The 20,993-nt window shown below is 38.5% G+C and overlaps 2 protein-coding genes across 2 annotated transcripts in view; both read right to left on the bottom strand.

The window, feature by feature from the left end:
• Window positions 1-10,013, bottom strand: part of cc2d2a (coiled-coil and C2 domain containing 2A) — a 57,358-nt gene extending 47,345 nt beyond the window's left edge. Inside the window, exons 1-7 of the mRNA XM_089124367.1 lie at window positions 9,606-10,013; window positions 9,444-9,516; window positions 8,291-8,335; window positions 4,840-4,920; window positions 4,190-4,298; window positions 1,368-1,459; window positions 1,188-1,289 (exon numbers count right to left, since the gene is read on the bottom strand). Coding sequence (XP_088980493.1) covers window positions 1,188-1,289; window positions 1,368-1,459; window positions 4,190-4,298; window positions 4,840-4,920; window positions 8,291-8,335; window positions 9,444-9,516; window positions 9,606-9,619 — 516 coding nt within the window. The 5' untranslated portion in view covers window positions 9,620-10,013. The remainder of the gene's footprint in view (window positions 1-1,187; window positions 1,290-1,367; window positions 1,460-4,189; window positions 4,299-4,839; window positions 4,921-8,290; window positions 8,336-9,443; window positions 9,517-9,605) is intronic.
• A 1,175-nt stretch (window positions 10,014-11,188) lies between these two features.
• Window positions 11,189-20,993, bottom strand: c1qtnf7 (C1q and TNF related 7). Its single transcript, XM_039651289.2, has 3 exons — window positions 20,683-20,993; window positions 14,864-15,103; window positions 11,189-12,655 (listed from the first exon to the last, which is right to left on the bottom strand). Exons 1-3 carry the CDS (start codon window positions 20,708-20,710, stop codon window positions 12,027-12,029), a joined length of 897 nt encoding a protein of 298 aa, XP_039507223.2. The 5' UTR covers window positions 20,711-20,993; the 3' UTR covers window positions 11,189-12,026.

Below are 20,993 nucleotides of genomic sequence, written 5' to 3'. Positions count from 1 at the left end.
TTGTTTGATTAAACATGTGACACTAAAGACTCCAGTCTTCAGTGTCACATGATCCTTCACAAATCACTCTAATATGATGATTTGATCCATTTCTGATTATTATCAATGTTGAAAACAGTCGTGCTGCTCGATATTTGAGTGGAAATTGTGTTTTTTCAGGATTCTTTGATGAATAGAAAGTTCAAAATAACAGTATTTACTTTAAACAAAAATATTTTGTAGCATTTTCTTGGTCCTTGCTGAATAAAAATATGAATTTCTTTAAAAAAAAACATCGTACTGACGCCTCACTTTGAACGGAAGTACATATTATAATACTTGGTTTATGGTGACAAAGAAACTAAATGAGACGAAGTATGCTTTAGTACGTTTCCACACCTGAAAGTCTGCACCAAGGTCCGAACCAAAGTTCACGTTTTGATACATTTTCAGAGAGTTTTGGTTTGGTTTCACACTTCAATAATGCGAGCGCACTGAAGAACTTGCGTCCTGTCGTCATCATCTATGTGGGCTGCATCTTGACATTGATTGGTTTAGTAAATGGACGTCAGCGTGTTGTCAATTCAGCGAGTAACTTTGACAACATGAACGAACTGACGCATATCGTTGTAACTATATTGTTATTTTTATGGCATAATTACCGGCAGCACCAACTATACACAAGGCTAGCTCAAATTCGCCAAATGAACGTCCTCGTCGTGCAAACTTTTTATCGTCGCCGGCAGGAAAGGAGGAGAAGACTGAAAGTTGACTTATTATGTCATCAGACCATACTTCAATGAACACCTCGTCTCCTCATCTCCCCGTGTGCTACACGGCTCATTCCTCCTGCAACCTTCTGTCTTTTGGCTTTTTGGGAACCACCAGAACTTCCTGTAAAGGGTCTGAAAGTCCGAACCATACAGAAATGCTTTCACACTATAAACGAACCAAATCTTTGTTCAGTTTGATCCGGACCGACACTACCTCTTTTCGTCAGACCAAATTTCATCTGTGTGATGCGTGGGAGGTTTCACACCTGTAATTTTGATTCGGACCAAACTGAAAAGTCCGAAAGTACGGACCAAACAAGGTAGGTGTGAAAGGGCCCATAAACATGACCATACCAGGACAATTGAATTGAAATGTATTGAATTTCCATGTTGCCATTTTTCTTTCCCCACCCCTGTCATTTGCCAGTTTCTTACGTCTCTGTCGAACCGAGTGAGGGTTTCTCGGTCCCGTAGACTCTGTAGGCGGCTGGCGGGCTCGGTGATGCTCTCCTGCTCTAGAAGACTAGCAGCTTTAGACTGAAGGGACGGCACAACTGAGAGTTAGTATTCTGAAACATATCCTGACACACATGTTCTCTTATAGACAAACTTCACCTTCGCTGCTCTCAGCTTCTCAGTCATTCGCTGCCTCATGGTGGTCTCCGATTGGCTGGATCCCGGCCTCATCACAGGACGAGGAGGAAGATCTGGGGAGATTGTGAGGATGAGAGTGCCATGCTGTGACACCAGACTGAACATCTTCAAATTATCAATTGTCACACTGTGACAGCACCCAGCCGTAAGGCCTTGTCCACACTAATACGTTTTTGTTTGTTAACTCATCTTTTTCTCTCCGTAGTTGCCTTCCGTTTCCACCAAAGCATTTTGAGAGCCGGTTCGGAGCCAGTGTCCACTCGAGAACCAGTTCTGTGTGTTTCAACAGCCAAAGAACAGGTTCTCGGCCAGGAAAACTGGTTCCAAAGCGGCCGGACTAGAACCGTTCTTTTACAATGTCATGCTTGCGTCAGGGGCGGGGTTATTGAGACCAACGACGCGACGGGAATGGGAAAGCTAAGACGTACGGCGACGTACACTGTGACGTAACAACGTTGTTTGCTGGGCTCTCTAGTCAGTGGAAAAACAAACGAAGGTTCGCAAGTTGAACCAGCAAACCAGTTCCTTTTTGGTGGAAACGAGGTAACTGAGACGGCAGTTTTAGGAAAACGCTCTTTAAAGTGGATACAACTCACTCTCGAGTTAAAGCCTGTTCACACTGGGACGAATTTCGGGCACGTTATTCGCTGACGTTTAAAGGGTTAGTTCACCCAAAAATGAAAACTCCGTCAGTATTTACTCACCCTCATGTTGTTCCAACCCCGTAAGACCTTCGTTCATCTTCGAAACACAAATTAAGATATTTAAGATATTAAGATCACTCCTGCATACAGTCCATAGGCTTCTTGAGGGAATGACTCTTGCTGTCCTCGAAAAGTCATTAAAGACATCGTTAAAATAGTCCAAGTGACTCAATCTTAACTTTATCAAACGACGAGAACACATTTTGTCCGCAAAAACAAACAAAAATAACGACTTTATTTCAACTATTCACATCCTCCTCTATGGGCCTGTAGTCAGTTAACGTAGTGTGATTGCGTAAAGCTACGTCACACGTAGGCTCACTATTGGCCGACGCTGGTCATCTGTGTGATGCGTGTGACGTACAATAACAGAAGCTTACGCTATTAAACTAGTAACCTGACTCGCGCAGAGGGAGAAATAAACCAATAGTTGAAATAAAGTCGTTATTTTTGTTGTTTTTTGCGCATAAAAGTGTTCTCGTCGTTTGATAAAGTTAAGATTGAGTCACTGTAGTCACTTGGACTATTTTAACGATGTCTTTAATGACTTTTCGGGGACAGCAAGTGTCATTCCCTCAAGAAGCCTATGGACTAGTATGCAGGAGCGATTTTAATATCTTAATTATCTTAACATGAGGGCGAGTAAATACTGACAGAATTTTCATTTTTGGGTGAACTAACCCTTTAACACCTCGTGACTAAACAAAGGGCGCCAATGTGAGTGTGCACACCGACGCGTAAAACGCCACGTGTGAAAGCGTTATTTTAAAAAAAAAACGCCTAGGGCTCATTTTTTAGTTTGATGCGCTGCGTCAAAAACTGTCCGACCAATAGGGTTGGGTATCGTTTGAATTTGAACGATTCTGATTCCGATTCTAATTCCTTGTTTCGATTCCGGTTCCCAACGATTCTCGATTCCGATTCTTTTAAGAGGCAGGGTCAAAAAAGTTTAGCTAACCTTGCTAACCAACAGCCTTTCTGAAGGAAATACTCCTTCTGTAAAAATACTCCTTTTGTCACAAATTTTGCCGAGATTTCGTTATTTTTAGAAAAGTGAAGCCAGACTTTTGATCGCCGACGTAAGGTACTCATGTTAGACTCGCGCGGTTATGCCAACACTTCCGATAGACGCTTCTTCGTTGGTGTTGTTCAGCGGTTTCTTCTTCCGCTCGGCGGACTGTGAATATCGAAACTAGGAATCGAAATTTTAACTTTTGAACGATTCCGGGAAAAACGAAAAGTTAGTCCCGGTTCCAATCGATACTCGATTCTCGATACCCAACCCTACCGACCAATGAGATTGGCGCTTTTGCTCACGTGTTTGGATCTTCTGAAATTACAGTAAAACACAACTTGGGGGCGCTCAAACACAAAACGGTTGTTGGTGCTAGAACATAAAGAACTATATGACAAACGCGACAGCAACTGCAAACATCTTGATGAAAGAGAACTGATATGGAGTGGTGTTGCAGAGCAAATTGGCGCCATCTAATGTCAGGGAATGAATATGCATGTTCACTCGGCTCATCATCAGTGAAAATCGCTTGGGTGTGAACACAAAAAACGCGTTGAAAAACGCTGACCAATAACGCGCGCTGATATTCATTCTGGTGTGTACAGGCCTTTATAGTGTGGGGTGCGAAAACGGAGATATTTAAAAACGCTGACGCATATTGTACCAATAGATATTCATGTTTATACCAATATTGTGCCTGTTATGAGCTGTTCACTTTCACACAAATTGCTGAAATATGTAACTTTGCACGCTGTTTCAGACCAAACACATACATAACGCATCAGTGAATGCTGAGATATTTTGCTAAATAAAATGATCCTCCCAGAAGAATTATGTGATAACTTGATTATGTCTTGTTAAATCTGTATCATCTCTTTCGTGAGGGTTGGAAGGTGAATTTAGCGTTTTGTGATGTTTCGGTGTGGATGAGAAACTTTTGGACAATGCTATAAAATGCTAGTGTGGACGGAGAACATTTTTAGTCGAAAACTCATTTTCAAATGTATCCGGATGAATGTAGACGTAGCTCTAGAGAAAAGCTTTGTAATGACGAGTCCCCTCACCTCTCGGTGAGCGCGCTGGCGGTCCATCATCATCATCTGGTCCGTCCTGCTCCTGCACTGCTGTCAGCTCATCGTCTGGAGGAGCCTCGACCGTCCTCTCCTTCAGCAGCTTCAACACGGAGAACACATGCAGGCGTTACACACAGCCGACGAGCCTTCTCTTGCACCATAGTCACACTTTTGAACTTCAGTTTGCAGGGAAAGTAAATATTTCATGTATTCTTTGCATTATTACTTGACTTTTTATAGCTATTCATTTTCAAAAATAAAAATAATGATGACAATAGCATAACAGTAATAATAAATATTATGTTTTATTGATGTGATAAATCATAGTATCAAAAAAAGAAGCAAATTACTAGTTAAAAATTATGCCATTATTAACTTTTTCTATTGTCATTTTCTAAATAAATAAATAGCAATGGAATATTCACAAGTAGTGTTTTTTATTGTTGTAGTAGAAAATAAATGAATGATTAAAATTGATTTGCATCATAACTTAAATTTAATAACCATTTTCTAAAATAAAAATATAAAAAAATAGTAATGAAATATCCATGATTAATGTTAAGTTTTTTTTTTATTATTGTAGTAGTCATTGTAATATATATATATATACATATATATACATAAGTTATTACAGTCCTGACCTTCTTCTTTTTCTTCATCCTCTTTGCCATCACTGAGCGTCTGAGTGTCTCACCAGGGTCCTCGTCACCACCTGCCATCTCCTAAAATACACACTTAGGAATATTACAATATAAATATTTATTATCATCAACTGTATCTCATGGACAGTATATATATATATATATATATATATATATATGTGTGTGTGTGTGTGTGTTTTAAATGTCCACTATGACCATTATTTATTTATTTATTTTTAATTTGTAGGTTTTCAGAATTCTTGTTAAAAGTCGAAAACAAGTCCAACAGGTTTTTTTTTTAAATAATACTGTATAATAATACAAATAATATATAATAAATAAAATAATAATATAAAAAATAAATTATATAATTTATATAATATAATAAAATACAATAAAATATAATATAATATAATAATGCAGTCCAATTAAACCCAATTATTGCGGTTATCTCTAATAACCAGGATGATTAATCAGTAACTGGGACAGGCCTAGCTGTTAGTAGTCCAGTTCCATCAAATGATAACGCACAGCATTTCCCCCACTGCTCAGAAGCAGTTTTTAAGGAAGTCACATGCTTGGATACAAGAATGATCAAGAAAGTCCAGAAGAAAAGCATGTGTTCACCTATTCAAATAAAAGTGGTTCATATGCTTCATGTAAAAGCATACGGCATGCTCTTCAGTCCTTAAAGGGATAGTTCACTTTGAAATTAATTTTTGGTATGTTTTATCTTACCTCAAGGACATCCAAGATGTAGGTGTCTTTGTTTCCGCAGTAGTTTCAATTTTGAATCGTTTAATCGTTAAATAGTTTTTACCTCTTGTAACCACAGTCACGTCCAAGTGATCTGAGGGTGCGGGCGCTTCGGTCTGCGCAAGCGGCGGAAATGGCACGTCACTTGTCACTTGGTTACACGAGGTAAAAACGATATAAATACTGTTGGTTTTCTCACACAAACCGCTCGTTTCGTGTCTTAGGCCATCAATGTGTACTTACATTTACGAGTCATTAAATCATGTTTAATTTGGACTTCTCTGTGCATGCTCTTTGAGGTGGTGACCATAGACCTCCATTATATGACTGACAGACAAGAATGGTTTGACCTAAAAATATCAAAATTGAAACTACTGTGGAAACAAAGACACCTACATCTTGGATGCCTTTGAGGTAAACATACCAAAAATGAATTTCAAAGTGAACTATCCCTTTAAATCACCCTCCAATTGAACTGTGTAAGAAAGAGCAGCATGGATATGGCAAGCCGTTTTAACTTTTAATCATCTGCAGGATATGAATTCTTGATATCAACAATGCCATTTTTTGATGTCAAGAATTTAATTGTTGATATCAACAATTAAATTCTTGATATCAACAATTAAATTCTTGATATCAAAAAATGGCATTGTTGATATCAAGAATTGAATTGTTGATATCAATAATTTAATTGCTGATATCTGTAATTGTATTTTCACTAGTGAAATGTCACCATAGGCTGGCAAGCCGTTTTAGCTTTTATTCATTTCCAGGATATGAATTCTTGATATCAACAATTACATTCTTGATGTCAACAAATACATTTTTTGATATCAAGAATTACATTTTTGATATCAACAATTAAATTATTGATATCATCAATTCAATTCGTGATATCAACAATTACATTTTTGATATCAAGAATTCAATTGTTGATATCAAGAATTACATTTTTGATATCAAAAATGTAATTCTTGATATCAACAATTGAATTCTTAATATCAACAATTGTATTTTCACTAGTGAAATGTCCCCATAGGCTGCCATTCAAAACCAATTGTTGATATCAAGAATTGATTTCTTACTAGTTGAAATTCCAATTTCACATATCAGAAATACAATTATTACTAGTAACAACCTTTATTTATGATATCAATAATTTAATTGTTACTAGTTTGTTATTTTTGATATCAACAATTGAATTGCTACTAGTAAAAATTTTCATTTTTGATATCAATAATTCAATTTTCACTAGTGATAGTGTTAATTTCTGATATCATGAATGTGATTGTTACTAGTAAGAAAGCCATTTTAGATATCTGAAATAATATTGATATCAGAAATACATTTTCAGATATCAAAAAGTAACAATTTTACTAGTAACAATTGAATTGTTGATATCAAGAATAGACATTTCAACTAGTGACAATTTAATTATTGATATCAGGAATTCACATTTTTACTTATGTATATGTAATTATTGATATCAACAATTCAAATCTTGATATCAACAATTGAATTCTTGATATCAACAATTCATTTTGAATGGCAGCCTATGGTGACATTTCACTAGTGAAAATACAATTACAGATATCAGCAATTCAATTGTTGATATCAACAATTCAATTGTTGATATCAAGATTTGAATTGTTGATATCAAGAATTCAATTGTTCATATCAAGAATTCAATTTTTGATATCAACAATTAAATTCTTGATATCAAAAATTGGCATTGTTGATATCAAGAATTCATATCCTGGAAATGAATAAAAGCTAAAACGGCATAGGCTGCCATTCAAAATGAATTGTTGATATCAAGAATTGATTTTTTACTAGTAGAAATATCATTTTTTATATCAATAATTACATTGTTACTAGTAAAAATGTGAATTCCTGATATCAATAATTAAATTGTCACTAGTTGAAATGTTTATTCTTGATATCAACAATTCAATTGTTACTAGTAAAAATTACCATTTTTGATATCTGAAAATATATTTCTGATATCAATATTATTTCAGATATCTAAAATGGCTTTCTTACTAGTAACAATCACATTCATGATATCAGAAATTAACACTATCACTAGTGAAAATTGAATTATTGATATCAAAAATGAACATTGTTACTAGTAGCAATTCAATTGTTGATATCAGGAATAACATTTCAACTAGTAACAATTGAATTATTGATATCATAAATAAAGGTTGTTACTAGTAATAATTGTATTTCTGATATGTGAAATTGGAATTTCAACTAGTAAGAAATCAATTCTTGATATCAACAATTGGTTTTGAATGGCAGCCTATGGGGACATTTCACTAGTGAAAATACAATTGTTGATATCAAAAATGTAATTGTTGATATCAACAATTGAATTCTTGATATCAGAAATGTATTTGTTGATATCAAGAATGTAATTGTTGATATCAAGAACATAATTGTTGATATCAATAATTTAATTGTTGATATCAAGAATTAAATTCTTGATATCAAAAAATGTAATTGTTGATATCAACAATTGAATTCTTGATATCAAGAATTCATATCCTAGAAATGAATAAAAGCTAAAACGGCTTGCCATAGCATGGAGACTCTGGTGTGTGAGTGATGACAGATTGCTTATGCTTGAGAGAACACTGAAGGAAAGCAGGGAAGTGTTAGAGGAAGTTGAAAAGGTGAGTCCAGAACCAACCTCCACCGCAGCGTGATCATTGTCCCAGTCTGCCGGAACCAGAGCCTACAGCAGATCAGCACATTCATGCGTTCAGTGAGGCTACAGCTTTATTCTGCTCGTCTCGTACCACAAGCTGCTAATTAACAAACATGTCTAGCTACTTCAGAGATCAAATACAGCAAATACGTGTGCCTGCACACTGCTTCCGGAAGCTTTTCTTTTTTTAAGTTCATTTCTCCCATTGGGATTTAAAAATATTGTTAAATGGATATTAGCAACGAACCAAATCAACCAGCAACGAGGTGAAACACAACAATAAAAACTTTTGATTTGAAGCAAAAAAAGTTGGACAAAAAATATAAGACTTACGTTTTAGCGAGGGACAGAACTACAATGCCATGAAGCATTGTGATCAAATCAAATAAAAATGATGGCAAAATGTAAACCTACTCATTGACAAATGTTGATTATATGTATAAAACTATATGTATTACAGATATAAACATTTCAATATTTTTAGAGAGTGTAGGGATGGTCATTCACAGTGCTTCATGAGAGTGGGCGGGGCTAAAGAGGCGGGGTTTTCTTGTTACTATTCTCTGATTGGTGTAATTTTTGTACAGCATCATGGGTGGTGTAGTCTTTAACCATAAATTATGCTAATACACATTCAAAAGTTTATAAGTTATCGATTTTCCCTATGGAGAAAATAAATGGAGTTCTGGAACCCGCCGGTTACGCTCTATTGCCCAAAAGTGCCGCATCTTAAAAAAAAAAAAAAGTGATGAACAACAAACATAGCAAATGGAAATCACTGTTCATCACACTGTACCAGGGTTTAGGGATCATCCTCGTATGAGGGACCCTGTCCTAAAATTCAATCTATCATCATTAAAAAAAAAGACCCAATTTATACACTAAAAAGCCTATATGAATCTAAAATTAGTTTTTATTTAGATACATTATATATTTTTCTACTCACTTCAGTAATGTCCTGTATGTTAAATGTATAATTTTTTATTTGTTTAATTTATATTCATTTATATGGATCAATCTGTATTTATTTTAATCTTTAATCTTATAAAATTCAAATAATTAATCTTATTATTAAGTTTTCTCAAGGGTGAAACCCTCAGTACTAATAATGTTCTGCACTGATTATTATTACAACCTGTTTATCATCTCTGGCTCTTCCTAAAGACTGCAGTTCTCTCCTCTTCTTCCTCATCTTCTCCCCCACATCCCTGAAGACAACAGGACAGAAAACTTACTCTTACAATAATCACACTTATGTTTTTTTTTTATTCCTGAATTAGTAAAAAAGGAAGATTACCTGGGCGAAGACATTTTGATGTCAGATATCTTCCCGATTCATATCAGATGCAAGGACTTCACGGGAACTTCTTGATGAAACTGTATTTAAGCGAGTTTATAACAGAAGGACTGACAGTAACTGCTCATCCACAGGAAACACACGGACATCAATAAACACACCTGATGTTTCTCTTATAAAGTAAGTTCCAGTGCAGTAACGTTAAGTGCATCTTTGTATTCTCTCGGTGCAGGAAATAAACATCACCCTGAGTGAAAAACAGAAAGCAAATGCTTTCGAGACTGAAACAATGCGAAAAGCATTAAGTCCTTGAAGGAGCAGAGACTGAATATGTATTTCGGTAGAGTTTTACCGTCACGCTGGCTCTCGCTGCCTGGTAACGGATGTAAATAATCTGCTGCAACCGAACCCACAGCGGTTTGCGTCCGGTCCGCCCCACTCTGTGTCAAAGCGGCTTTTTTATTGGCCCAGACTCCCGTCAATCACATAAATCTGCTGATGCCACTAGGCAGCGCATAAATCCGCTATTTTTTTTATTTTTTTTTAATCTTTTTCTGTCTTTTATTTGTTTGAACACGGTACAGTTTACAATATGACTAAACTTATATTTGTTGTAAAAACAAAAATATGTTCAGAAAAACATGTGTTTTATGTTTTATTCCACCGAGGAGTGTCTTCTCAAAGATTAGGTCTATCATTTTAAACTAAAACCAAAAGCATTAACCTACTTCAGTATTGTCTTAGATGCAATAACAATCGACACTCAAGTTATAATAGCACAAATTTGCCGCCTTCATTAGTCCTGTTTTCAAACCAACCTTAGGCCTACATTAATCATAGTTTGAGTGATGTTAATTAAACACAGAATATACTATTTAAAAATTATATTATTTCTGAAACTGACCAGTTCCAATATTACACCCCATTTTGATTTCCACTATTTATTGGACTGTAAGCTACAATCTAACACAGTTGTAATTAGAATCTAAGATCACTAACCACTCAAGGGAGCTATTCGACAGCAATATGCAAACAAGTATTTCGTTAGTGGAAGAAATAAGACCTTATTCACAGTAATTCCTGTTTGCTCCAGAAAATATCCTCTAAAACTGTTGAGATTTTTTTTCTCCTCAAGTTTCATGTTTTCCTAAAGAATACAAAATCAACCAATATGGTGAGTATACACTCACTAATTCTGTACTGTAGGCCTATTATATGATCCTTTTCAGGTTTGTAATCATCATTTATATAGGGTGTTTTACACATAACTTCTTTTTTTTCCAAATGCAAAACACTATATTTGCATTACTCATGAAGTACACTAGTGTAATAATCTTTTGCCAAAATCATCTGTCTGGCTACACGTTTTCCCACTATTTCTAGTCGGTGTCATATGGAGAAGAATTACACACTAACATGCACATACAAGCAGAATTAAAGCTCGGATAAAAGCTACGGATCTTTGAAATCTTCTTATATATATATATATATATATATATATATATATATATACACAGCATATTTAAAACAAATATTATCCTTTTTTCGGGTCAAGGTCTCTGAACAGTCGTTCAGTCGTTCAGCTGTTTTCTCTGACAGTAGATGAACTCTCCCATGACAAATTGAACTGAATTCAAGATACAAGTGACTCATCGACGCAATAAAACCGAGGGAGTTTCTGTTCAAATATTTGGATTCAATTGACACATGAATTCATGGCAAATAAATAATGTAGCATTAGCTAAACATGCCAAAAAAATGTCATTACAGTCAGCAATGGTTTATTGGTCAGCAAATAAACAATATATACTCTTTGAACATGGTATGTATAATATAAAAATGTAATATTTCACATGAACACTTCGCAAAAGCGAAGGGAATTAATATTTCACAACAACTTTATTTTGTATATTCAGTAAGAAAATAAAGACAATTAATAAAAAGAACTTGGACACAAAATGAACACTTAAAATATATATACAAATATTTTAAGTAAATTTATATGGATTTGAATATGTTGTGGCCCATATACAGTATTTACAAAATATGGGAAAAGTTAATTCCCACTAAATGTGGGAAAAGAAAAAAAAATCAACTTTAAAATGGTTAGTTGAAACCATTAGTTAAAACCCCCAGTTGAAACCATTAGTATTTTGTATCAACAATGTACATGGTGACTTTCAGCAAGCCAGATGTTCTTCCATGCAAAAACAGCTGACAGAACAGAACTGAGGGTTCTTGTTGTGTCACACAAGCTGTGTACAATTTTTTTATTTATTTTTACGTAACAATTGCTTTTTTAAAACTGAAACAGTGTCAAATGCAACGTTCATGGCATGTGGTGCTGAAAAAACAGCATAACCCGATACAGGGTTACAGACGGGAATGGACTAATACCATTTATTGATGTTACAGTAGCTGCTATTTGTAGTCTTCCGCCAATGTATCCATATAGTTTGTATCAGCATACAGTAAAAACCCAGAGAACAGACTGTCAGCCCAGCCGGGGTCAGCAAACAGGCCGTTCTGGTCCTTGTAGAAGATCTCCAGCCATACCTCATCCTCTGGGTTGAGAAACATCACAGTTGAGCCAGACGCTACGTCATGGTTTCCGGTGTTGGCATCAAAAGTCTTTATCCGGTACTCTCCGTTCTGGACAAGACCAATGGCCAAGTGCTTGTCGGCCAGAGTTATGTCATAAGAAAAGTAGTATATTCCTGGGTATGCACAGATGAATTTTCCCGTCTCGGGGTTGTAGTGGCCACCTTCATTAAACAGGACTTTGTTGAACTTGATAGGTGCTTGTTCGGTGGGGTAGCTACTGGTGATGCCTACTGAGAAAGCGGATTTGGGAACCAAACTTCCACATTTGCAAGTTCCTGGTTCTCCCGGAGGGCCACGTTGGCCCTTGTCACCCTTTTGTCCAAGACGTCCTGCAGGACCAGGAGGCCCTAAATCTCCAGGATCACCTTCAGGTCCACGTTTCCCAACAAAACCTCTCTCCCCACGATCTCCAAGTTTTCCCATTGGCCCGCATCGACCTTTGAGCCCTGAAACAAACACAGTCGTCTTAAAGATGCTGAATTTGTGAGGTAAAACCGTACCCCAAGAAAGGGGTCTCTAACCCTGCTCCAGGAGGGCTATCTTCCTGCAGGCTTCAGATCCAACCCTGCTCCGACACACCTGCATGCAATTTCCCTGTAAGTCTGAACCCCTTTGATTAACTGGTTCAGGTGTTTGATTGGAGTTGGAGCTGAACTCTGCAGGATAGTAGCTCACCAGGAGCAGACTCATCAATTAAGCTGTATAAATTAGGTCAGTCGGAACCGCAAACACTCCCACCCAATGTACTCGTTGCATCATAAGAAGAACGGCATCTATGAATGAATGAATGAGGCATTTATATAGTGCTTTTCGTATGTACTACTGTGCTTTACAATCATGACGGGGTCACTCCTCAACCACCACCAGTGTGAGCATCCACTTGGATGATGCGACGATTGCCACAGTACAACGGTGCCAGTGCGCTCACAACACACCAGCTACAGGTGGAGAGGAGAGAGAGTGATAGAGCAAGTTCAGTGGATGGGGATCATTAGGGGGCCATGATTGGCAAGGGCCATTGGAGGGAAAGTGGCCAGGGCACCGGGGTTACACCCCTACTCTTTACGAGAAGTGCCATGGGATTTTTAATGACCTCAGAGAATCAGGACCTCGGTTTAACGTCTCATCCGAAGGACTGTCCTCTTTGACAGTATAGTGCAGGGGTGCCCATTCCTGCTCCTGCCGATCGACTGTCCTGCACAGTTCATCTCCAACCCTAATCAAACAGACCTGCCTTTAATTTTTTAAGTGATCCTAAAGACAATAAGTGGTTGCTTCAGGTGTGTTTGATTGGGGTTGGAGATGAACTGTGCAGGACAGTCGATCGGCAGGAGCAGGATTGGGCACCCCTGGTATAGTGTCCCTGTCACTATACTGGAGTGGACCCACACAGACCACAGGGTGAGCGCCCCCTGCTGGCCTACTAACGCCTCTTCCAGCAGCAACCTGGTTTCCCCAGGAGTCTCCCATCCAGGTACTCACCAGGCTCAGGCATCCTTCAGTGGGCAACCAGTCTTGGGCTACAGGGTGATAGGGCTGCTCACATATGCTAATATAATATTATCTCCTTATCTAATATTAGTCTCCTTGTTTATCCCAAGGTTTACCGTAGTCAGCCGGGTCCGGCCCATATCCAAATCAGATGGAGGACCTGCCCCTAGACACAACCACAACACAACTAGACTCGACACGACAGCCAGCGGCACTGATCCTCAACAAACTCGCCACCATACCTGCATGACGAATAAGATCTTCAACCAGATGAAACTGGATGAATATTCTGAATGTTCTGATCCAATCTGACTTCTGACCTTTATAGGTACAATATGCAAGATTTTTGCAGTAAAATATCCAAAAACCACTAGGCCAATGTTTTGTTAAGTTGATTACTTACAATATCCCAAATGTTTCCAACTATTTGTAAATCATGAGAAAATTGCGATTTTTAACCAAGGAAACGGGGCGTGTGAGCAGGGGTGAGAGTCGCCAGTCAATGACGTCATATCCACGTTACCCCCCAGGTTTGACCTCCTACTGTGATAGTAACCATGGCGACAGACGTGGACAACTGGGTCGGTTATGCCCGTTATGCGAGCTCAACAGCGTGAGCGTCCCTAGTAGGGTTTTGTTCAAACATTATGGACCATGGCAAGCAGACTTTGAGACAAAAAGAGGATTAAAACGAAGATCAACATCTTTCCAGATGCGACGCGAGAGATTCCAGACGCGAGTGTTGCATGTTACTTGAGCAAACAGGTGAGCAAATGTATATAAAAGTAATCAATGTTATGTAGTTCAACATGATGAAAAGTTAGAATATGATCTCTAATGTTTATCTAGCTACTGTAAGTCTAGTTATTGTAAGAGGTTAGCGACCCCTGGTGTGAAACAATCTTGCATATTGTACCTTTAATGCTGGCTGAATCATAATTCTACACTTTGTTCGTTGGCCAGATGAGAACTGGCCCCTTAACTGAGCCTGGTTTCTCCCAAGGATTGTTCTCCATTCTAACACCTGATGGAGTTTTGGTTCCTTGCCACTGCCGCCTTTGGCTTTTGGCTTGCTTATTTGGGGACACTTAATATTCAACAATATTATTGATCTGCCTGCATTGACACCATTGAATGAGAACTGGATTCAATGAGAACTCTACCTGGATCTCCTTTTTCTCCCTTTTCTCCCCTCCGTCCATCCCTCCCATCTCTTCCAGGGATTCCGACATGGCCATCCTCCCCAGGAGGCCCAGGGGGGCCAGACTTTCCTAGTGCCCCTGGCATCCCTGGAATGCTGCAAATCAATTGAGGCAGGGCTCCTTTGGACCTGGCCTCCAGCAGCTGTCCCATAATGCACTGAGAGAGATAGATCACACCTACCATTGTCCACATCCTTAGACCTAAGTGAGAAAAATAGAAGAGCAAGGGGGTAAAAACCAATGAACCAAATTGTTCACCTCATTTTTGGCTGAACTCTTCCTTTAGTCTGCTGGTCCCCAAGCCAGTGTATTTATATAAGGAATCAGAAATGTCACTATTATAGAATAAACTGTTCCACATGAAGTAGAAGATCATCATTGATGATCTCTTAATTAATGCTGATTCATAACAGGCCACTTTATTGTTTTGATTGTCTGCACACACTTATACTATTTATCACTGAAAAAAGTGTATTCAATTAGAAAAATGTGCATGCATATCAACCATAATTATTTGCTTTTTATTTTGTTGCATCATATCAGGGAAAAAATGATAATGTTATAAAATTGAAACATCTACTAAAAGAGATATCAGATCCTAAGGGGAAACCAAAGACATGTGTACATGATAATAATAGAAATGAAAACACAATACTGACACTCTTAAAAAGGAAAAACTGCAAGTCCAGTCTTGAAAGAGACAAAAACAGACTGCACAGCTTCTTAGCACGTGTTTTTTTTTTTTTCAATGGGAAATCAACTGCATGAGCAATTGATTATGATTATACATCTCCCCGTATCCCTGCCAAGTGTTCCAATAAGATCACACAATGCGTCCTTAAGAATTCAGATGTGCACGGGCATGCAACTACCCAAACCGTGCTTTCATACGTACACAAATATGCACAAATAAACTCTGAACTCTTGCAGGCCTGTGTGTTTTTGACAGATGCATGGCATGAAGCAGGAGTGATCTTACAGACCTCTCGGAATGATGATATGGTAATGGATCTGGGGCTCTGATCCAGCTCATTCCAGGGCTACAACATCACTGAACTGTGTCAGCGAGCAACATGAGTGCAAAACACTGCAAAATACTGACAAATTATTCTATGTTAATGCTGAAAAAAAAAAATATGTCTGTAGTTTACCAGTGAAAATATCCAAGAATCTTTTAAATAATGTATAGTTTACAATGGGGCTAAAGTTGCACGGGGGTAAAAGGCAGCTTACCATAACAGTGATATAAAAAAACAACAAGGAAAAAAATGTTGTCCCCCTTTTTTTGTCACGGACATTCGTGCTTTGCCTGGACCAGGCAGACTGTCTACTGGAAGACCAGACTTGGGACTTTATCCAGCTTGCGTGCCAGACACACAACCTGGATCGTTTGCTCTGTGTATTGTATCGCACTAACCTGAGCGAGCGGTCCAAGGCACACCTCCCAGCGGACGGTCCAAATAAAAACTTTGCTGAATTTGTGAAGTGGGTACTTGTTAACAAACCCCGGCCCCCATCCGCCACCGAGGACCGGCACAATGGAGATATGAGAGCCCACTGGAGACCGTGGAGACCAAGAGAGGAGCTTGAAACACAAGGTGTGTCTGACCAGATGCGTGAGCCCGCTACATGTGTATTGACGAGGGAGGGATAGTGGAGCATGAGGGCTGCGAGGAAAGCCTTAACCACATCCCCACCGTGGTGGATGGCTTTTGGAACAATTTTTCTCCCTGAACTTCTGGTTTTCCTGCTGGTTCCTCCCATCCCTGACCCTCCATTTTCCCCTACTGGTTCTGTCCATCCCTGAATCTCCTGTGATCCCTCTCCCACCTCGTCTAATAGCCAGTTCCTCAGCCCCACCTCCTCTGGTACCCTTCAGCCCCTCTTCATACCCGGCACTGAACTGTGTGGATCTTCTTCGGATCTTCAGGCCACCAGATCCGCCGAGTCCAGAGGATCCCCTGGCTCCACCTCCAGCCTCTGAACCCAACACTTCACCACGGCCTGTCAACGCATCGGCTCTGCCTTGGCTCCACCGGAAACCTTCAGCCTTACCACTCCACCGGGCTCCTTCGTCCCACAGGCTCTGCTTTGGTCAAACGTCGCCCTGCCTGCACCTTTGGTTCCGTCTGGCTCCGCCTTCCTCCTCAGTCTCACCAGCTCCGCCTCCGTCTTCAGGTTTCCATGTTCCACCTCGGATCGGTCGCCGCGGCTCAACCTCCGTCTCCAGTGCCAGCAGTGTCATGTACTGTAGGCTCTTTGGCGTGTCAGCTCCACCTGGGTCTCCATCGGCCATCCCCTCGTCATGGCTGGTTCTCTGGACCAATATTTGGCTCTTCCTGCTCTGGACTTCCCCTTGGCTTCTCCCACCCTCCACTCCCCTTTGGATTTGTGTTGTTTTGTTTCCCCTCTCTCCAGTTCCTTTGTTCAATTATTTGTTGTGATGTCCGGCTTGTGGACGAATCGGTCTTTTTAGTGAACCGGTCAAACCTCTTCACCAAATTGGACTTAATCATTAAAAATAGGTCATGTCTTGAGTCAGCGTTGATTTTTTTGACACCCCGCTTACATCTTTTAAAAGTGACCCGTATCCGATTTTTGCATTTTCACTGCTGAAACTACCAAATGTAGATGTTCTGACTCGGAAAAGCAATGCAATGGATGCAGATGCAAATAAACTTATGCAGTGTTTTGCTTTCCACAATATTTTGAAAAGTCATCAAAACATTGGTCTCGTAAAACCGTGCCTCCCATATCTCGTGAAATGTCTTCAAACACGGATTTATTACCGTACATTTTTTTCCAGCACTCTTCACCCCAAACACTCAAGAGACATGAAACCTCCGCATTGCTCGACTGTGTGTCTCCTATGTCCCCCATCGCTCCTATATTAAGTCATGTGATCTCAATTGGTGGTGTCTATCAGAGTTGACGTCACTTTTTTAATGACGTACCACTCGCATTTACTGGGGAATATCTGATTTGTCTGCTTACATGGCACACACAAATACACGTATCCGATTCATAACCGATTTATTACCAAATATGAGTGAGGCCTGAATCCGATCTGAGAAAATCGGGATCCATGCGTTTTTTTCCTGCTTACGTTCACCGGTCATATCCGATCTGTGCCACATGAGAGGAAGAAATCGGATTTGGGTCACTTGAACCGTGCAGTGTAAATGGGGCGTTAAAAACTATTTTGCTGTACTCTTAATGAGGTACTTGTAACCAGAAACTTTTGACACATACCTCACTTCAGAAGGTCTTTATTAACCCCCGCACATCCGTGTCGAGCACTTTAATCATGAATAGATGCGCTTTAATGTACTTCCAAAGTCAAACAACCATTCACTGCCATTATCAAGCTTGGAAGAGCCACTACATTTTAACATAACTCCAGTTATATTTGTCTGAGAGAAGAATGTCATGTACACCTCGGATGGCTTGGGCTAATTTTCATTTTTGGGTGAACTATCCCTTTAAGAATTGTTTTTGTTGGCAGATTGACTATACATTAAAAAAATAAAAAATAAAAGTCAACATGTTTAAGACAAGGAAAAAAAAGCTTTTGATATTTCAAAAATCCTTGTGAATCGTAATTATCAAAAACAAAAATTTTATTTGTGAAGCTGGGATATTTGGGTGGCAGGTTTTCTATGGTTTCAGTATTCAGATTTGGTATTCAGATCTGATAATGAAAACCAGCACATGTTGTAGTATTGGCCAAGAGAGAGTTTGACTACATCCATGCTGCTTTGCCTATCTGCATTATGCCACTTGAATATTGAGATTACCTGATTTCCAGCACTAAACCAACCCACAAACTTAAACGGACTGCTTTAAATTACGCAAATTCATGACCAGGCCATGTCTCTGCCGTAGTTCAAATGATGTTTGCATAGCGTTCTTTTAAAATGTGAACTCATTTTGTCCTATGTGACAACCGTATTTATATTGTGTTTATATTTGTCAACACATTAACACACTTTGTTTTTCCTCATTTTATACTATATGGTATTGTGATATTTTTACTTTGCACACTTGAATTATAAATAATTATCAGGAGTAGTTATCAATGTATGACAATCATCAAACAGTACTTGTTACTTAATTGTATTAAAGTACTTCAGTATTAAGTTTTTAAAATTAATTTAAAAAGGAGTACTTTTACTGGAGAAATATTTTAATATGGTGAATTTGTCCACATTTGGTACTGTCTGATGAGTCAAGCACAGCTGTGACAGCAGATTGGACCGTAACGCACATTTATATGCCCTTAAATCCAGTTTGTGGAGAATGCAATGACACATCTGTAATGATCAGCAGAAGTGTGAAATGATCATCAAACATCGTCCCTTGAGAGACAAACACTGCTACTATGACAACAGACACAACGAACTCTGTCTAAACACACGACTTTAGTCTGTTAAAGGAACAGTTCACACATAAAATGTTTTAAAGCTAGCGCTCATGTTGTTAGTCCAAAATCAGCTTTTACTGTTACCAAGCCCAGCGAATGACTCGTTGTGGAATGTGCTTATCTTATTTCATTCTGCGTAACTTCATCGTTGCAAATTTGGCTCCGCCCACTGGTCTGTTGTAGCGAAGATACAGGATCATAACATTACCTTCCAAAGGATCCTATGCTAGAAATGTGGTTATTTATTTTCAACAATGTGAATGTCTTATTTGAGCATTATGTATTTGTATTTGGTACATTTCACTGTGGATTCTTTGGTAAATCAGTCGCAATTTCGGCGCAGGCTCTGCCGACTTAAACAGATTTTTACAATATGGACTTCACAGTAATCCCACAACACGTAAGTAACTGTGTTAATTCTAATCCCTGATTTGTAATCAGTCATTTATGAATTGTAATAATTCATGTATGGTCAGATGTGACTAAATGTTCATCTTCACACATTGTTTCTCTTAGTAGGATGGAAATAATCTGTTATTTAAACTGGGATTAAATTATATACAACAAGACATAACTTCCCGTAATAATGAATTAATCTCTTGCGAGAGTGCAGAAATCGAACTGCAACAAAGAGATCACTGTAGTCTGTGATCGGCTACGTTCATCATCGCATTCATTGCAACATGTAATGCCATCATCTAAATATAATGCACATTTCACGATTAGTTAACCTTGAGATCTGTAATCGTCAAAACGTGCTTAAAGTTTTCGAGAGGGTTCCACATGTAGTATTTATTGCACATGCAAAGCTGTCAGCCAATCACAACACTGGACGTTTACACTGAAGTCTCACAGACACGCCCCTTCAAACAAAGGCTCAAATCAAAGAATAGGAAAAATGCCTTGTATTTGTATAAAGTATGACAATTTTTTTATGTAAAACATTATAATGCACCACAAGAAACGTTATAAAACAATAAAAACAATGCAGTTCACGACCCCTTTAAAATTCCAGAGGCTGGATAAACCTCCATGAAATCATAACAGCGATCGAATGACTTGTGCTCTATACAATTTTTGCGTGAGGAAAAAGACCCAAATCTAAGTTGTTACACTTACATTTCTTTAGTGTTTCTCATATGGGGTTTTGAACAACATGAGGTTGAGTAAATTATTTTTTGTGTGAACTATTACGTTTCCTGCTCATGAAAAATACAAAATTGCTAATCTTAGCAAATAAACTCTTCTGGCATCTCGTAACATCACACAACAAATAGTAAAAAAAATCAAAACACAGCTTTTATTGAACACTTATAATGCACATCCAAAAATGCAATGTACAAAAATCGTAACTTGCCAGAAAGTTGCAGGATGGTTTTCGTCATCTTGAATTAGTCTCTCAGTAACGTCCTTCGTCTTTTTGAATTCCTAACTTTGTGCTGTGGCTAACTTTTTTCTTTCTTCCTTTCTGTACGTCCATGAACACGCCAAATGCCTGCAGCACACACCGTCATCTCTCTGGCTTCTCTTTAGCGGACCTCATGCTTCTGTCCCTCTCTGAACGAGTGCATCTCTGTGAGATTGTGCTGACTATGAGAGACACACCTCTTGAGTTCCTCAGTGAGGTCACGCTCGACCACGGCAATCACTCACTACACAACGAACAAC

Source organism: Pimephales promelas, chromosome 20 (assembly GCF_988280905.1).
Source record: "Pimephales promelas chromosome 20, fPimPro1.hap1.1, whole genome shotgun sequence".
NCBI lineage: Eukaryota > Metazoa > Chordata > Actinopteri > Cypriniformes > Leuciscidae > Pimephales > Pimephales promelas.
This window is presented reverse-complemented; position numbering and strand designations above follow the sequence as displayed.

Coding starts and splice junctions, on each gene's coding strand:
- c1qtnf7 (XM_039651289.2), bottom strand. CDS start 20,710: ATGACGAAAACCATCCTGCAACTTTCTG. Junction 15,104..20,682: donor AACCATCCTGCAACTTTCTG/GCAAGTTACGAT, acceptor TTTCTCACTTAG/GTCTAAGGATGTGGACAATG. Junction 12,656..14,863: donor GGGAGAAAAAGGAGATCCAG/GTAGAGTTCTCA, acceptor TGTTTGTTTCAG/GGCTCAAAGGTCGATGCGGG.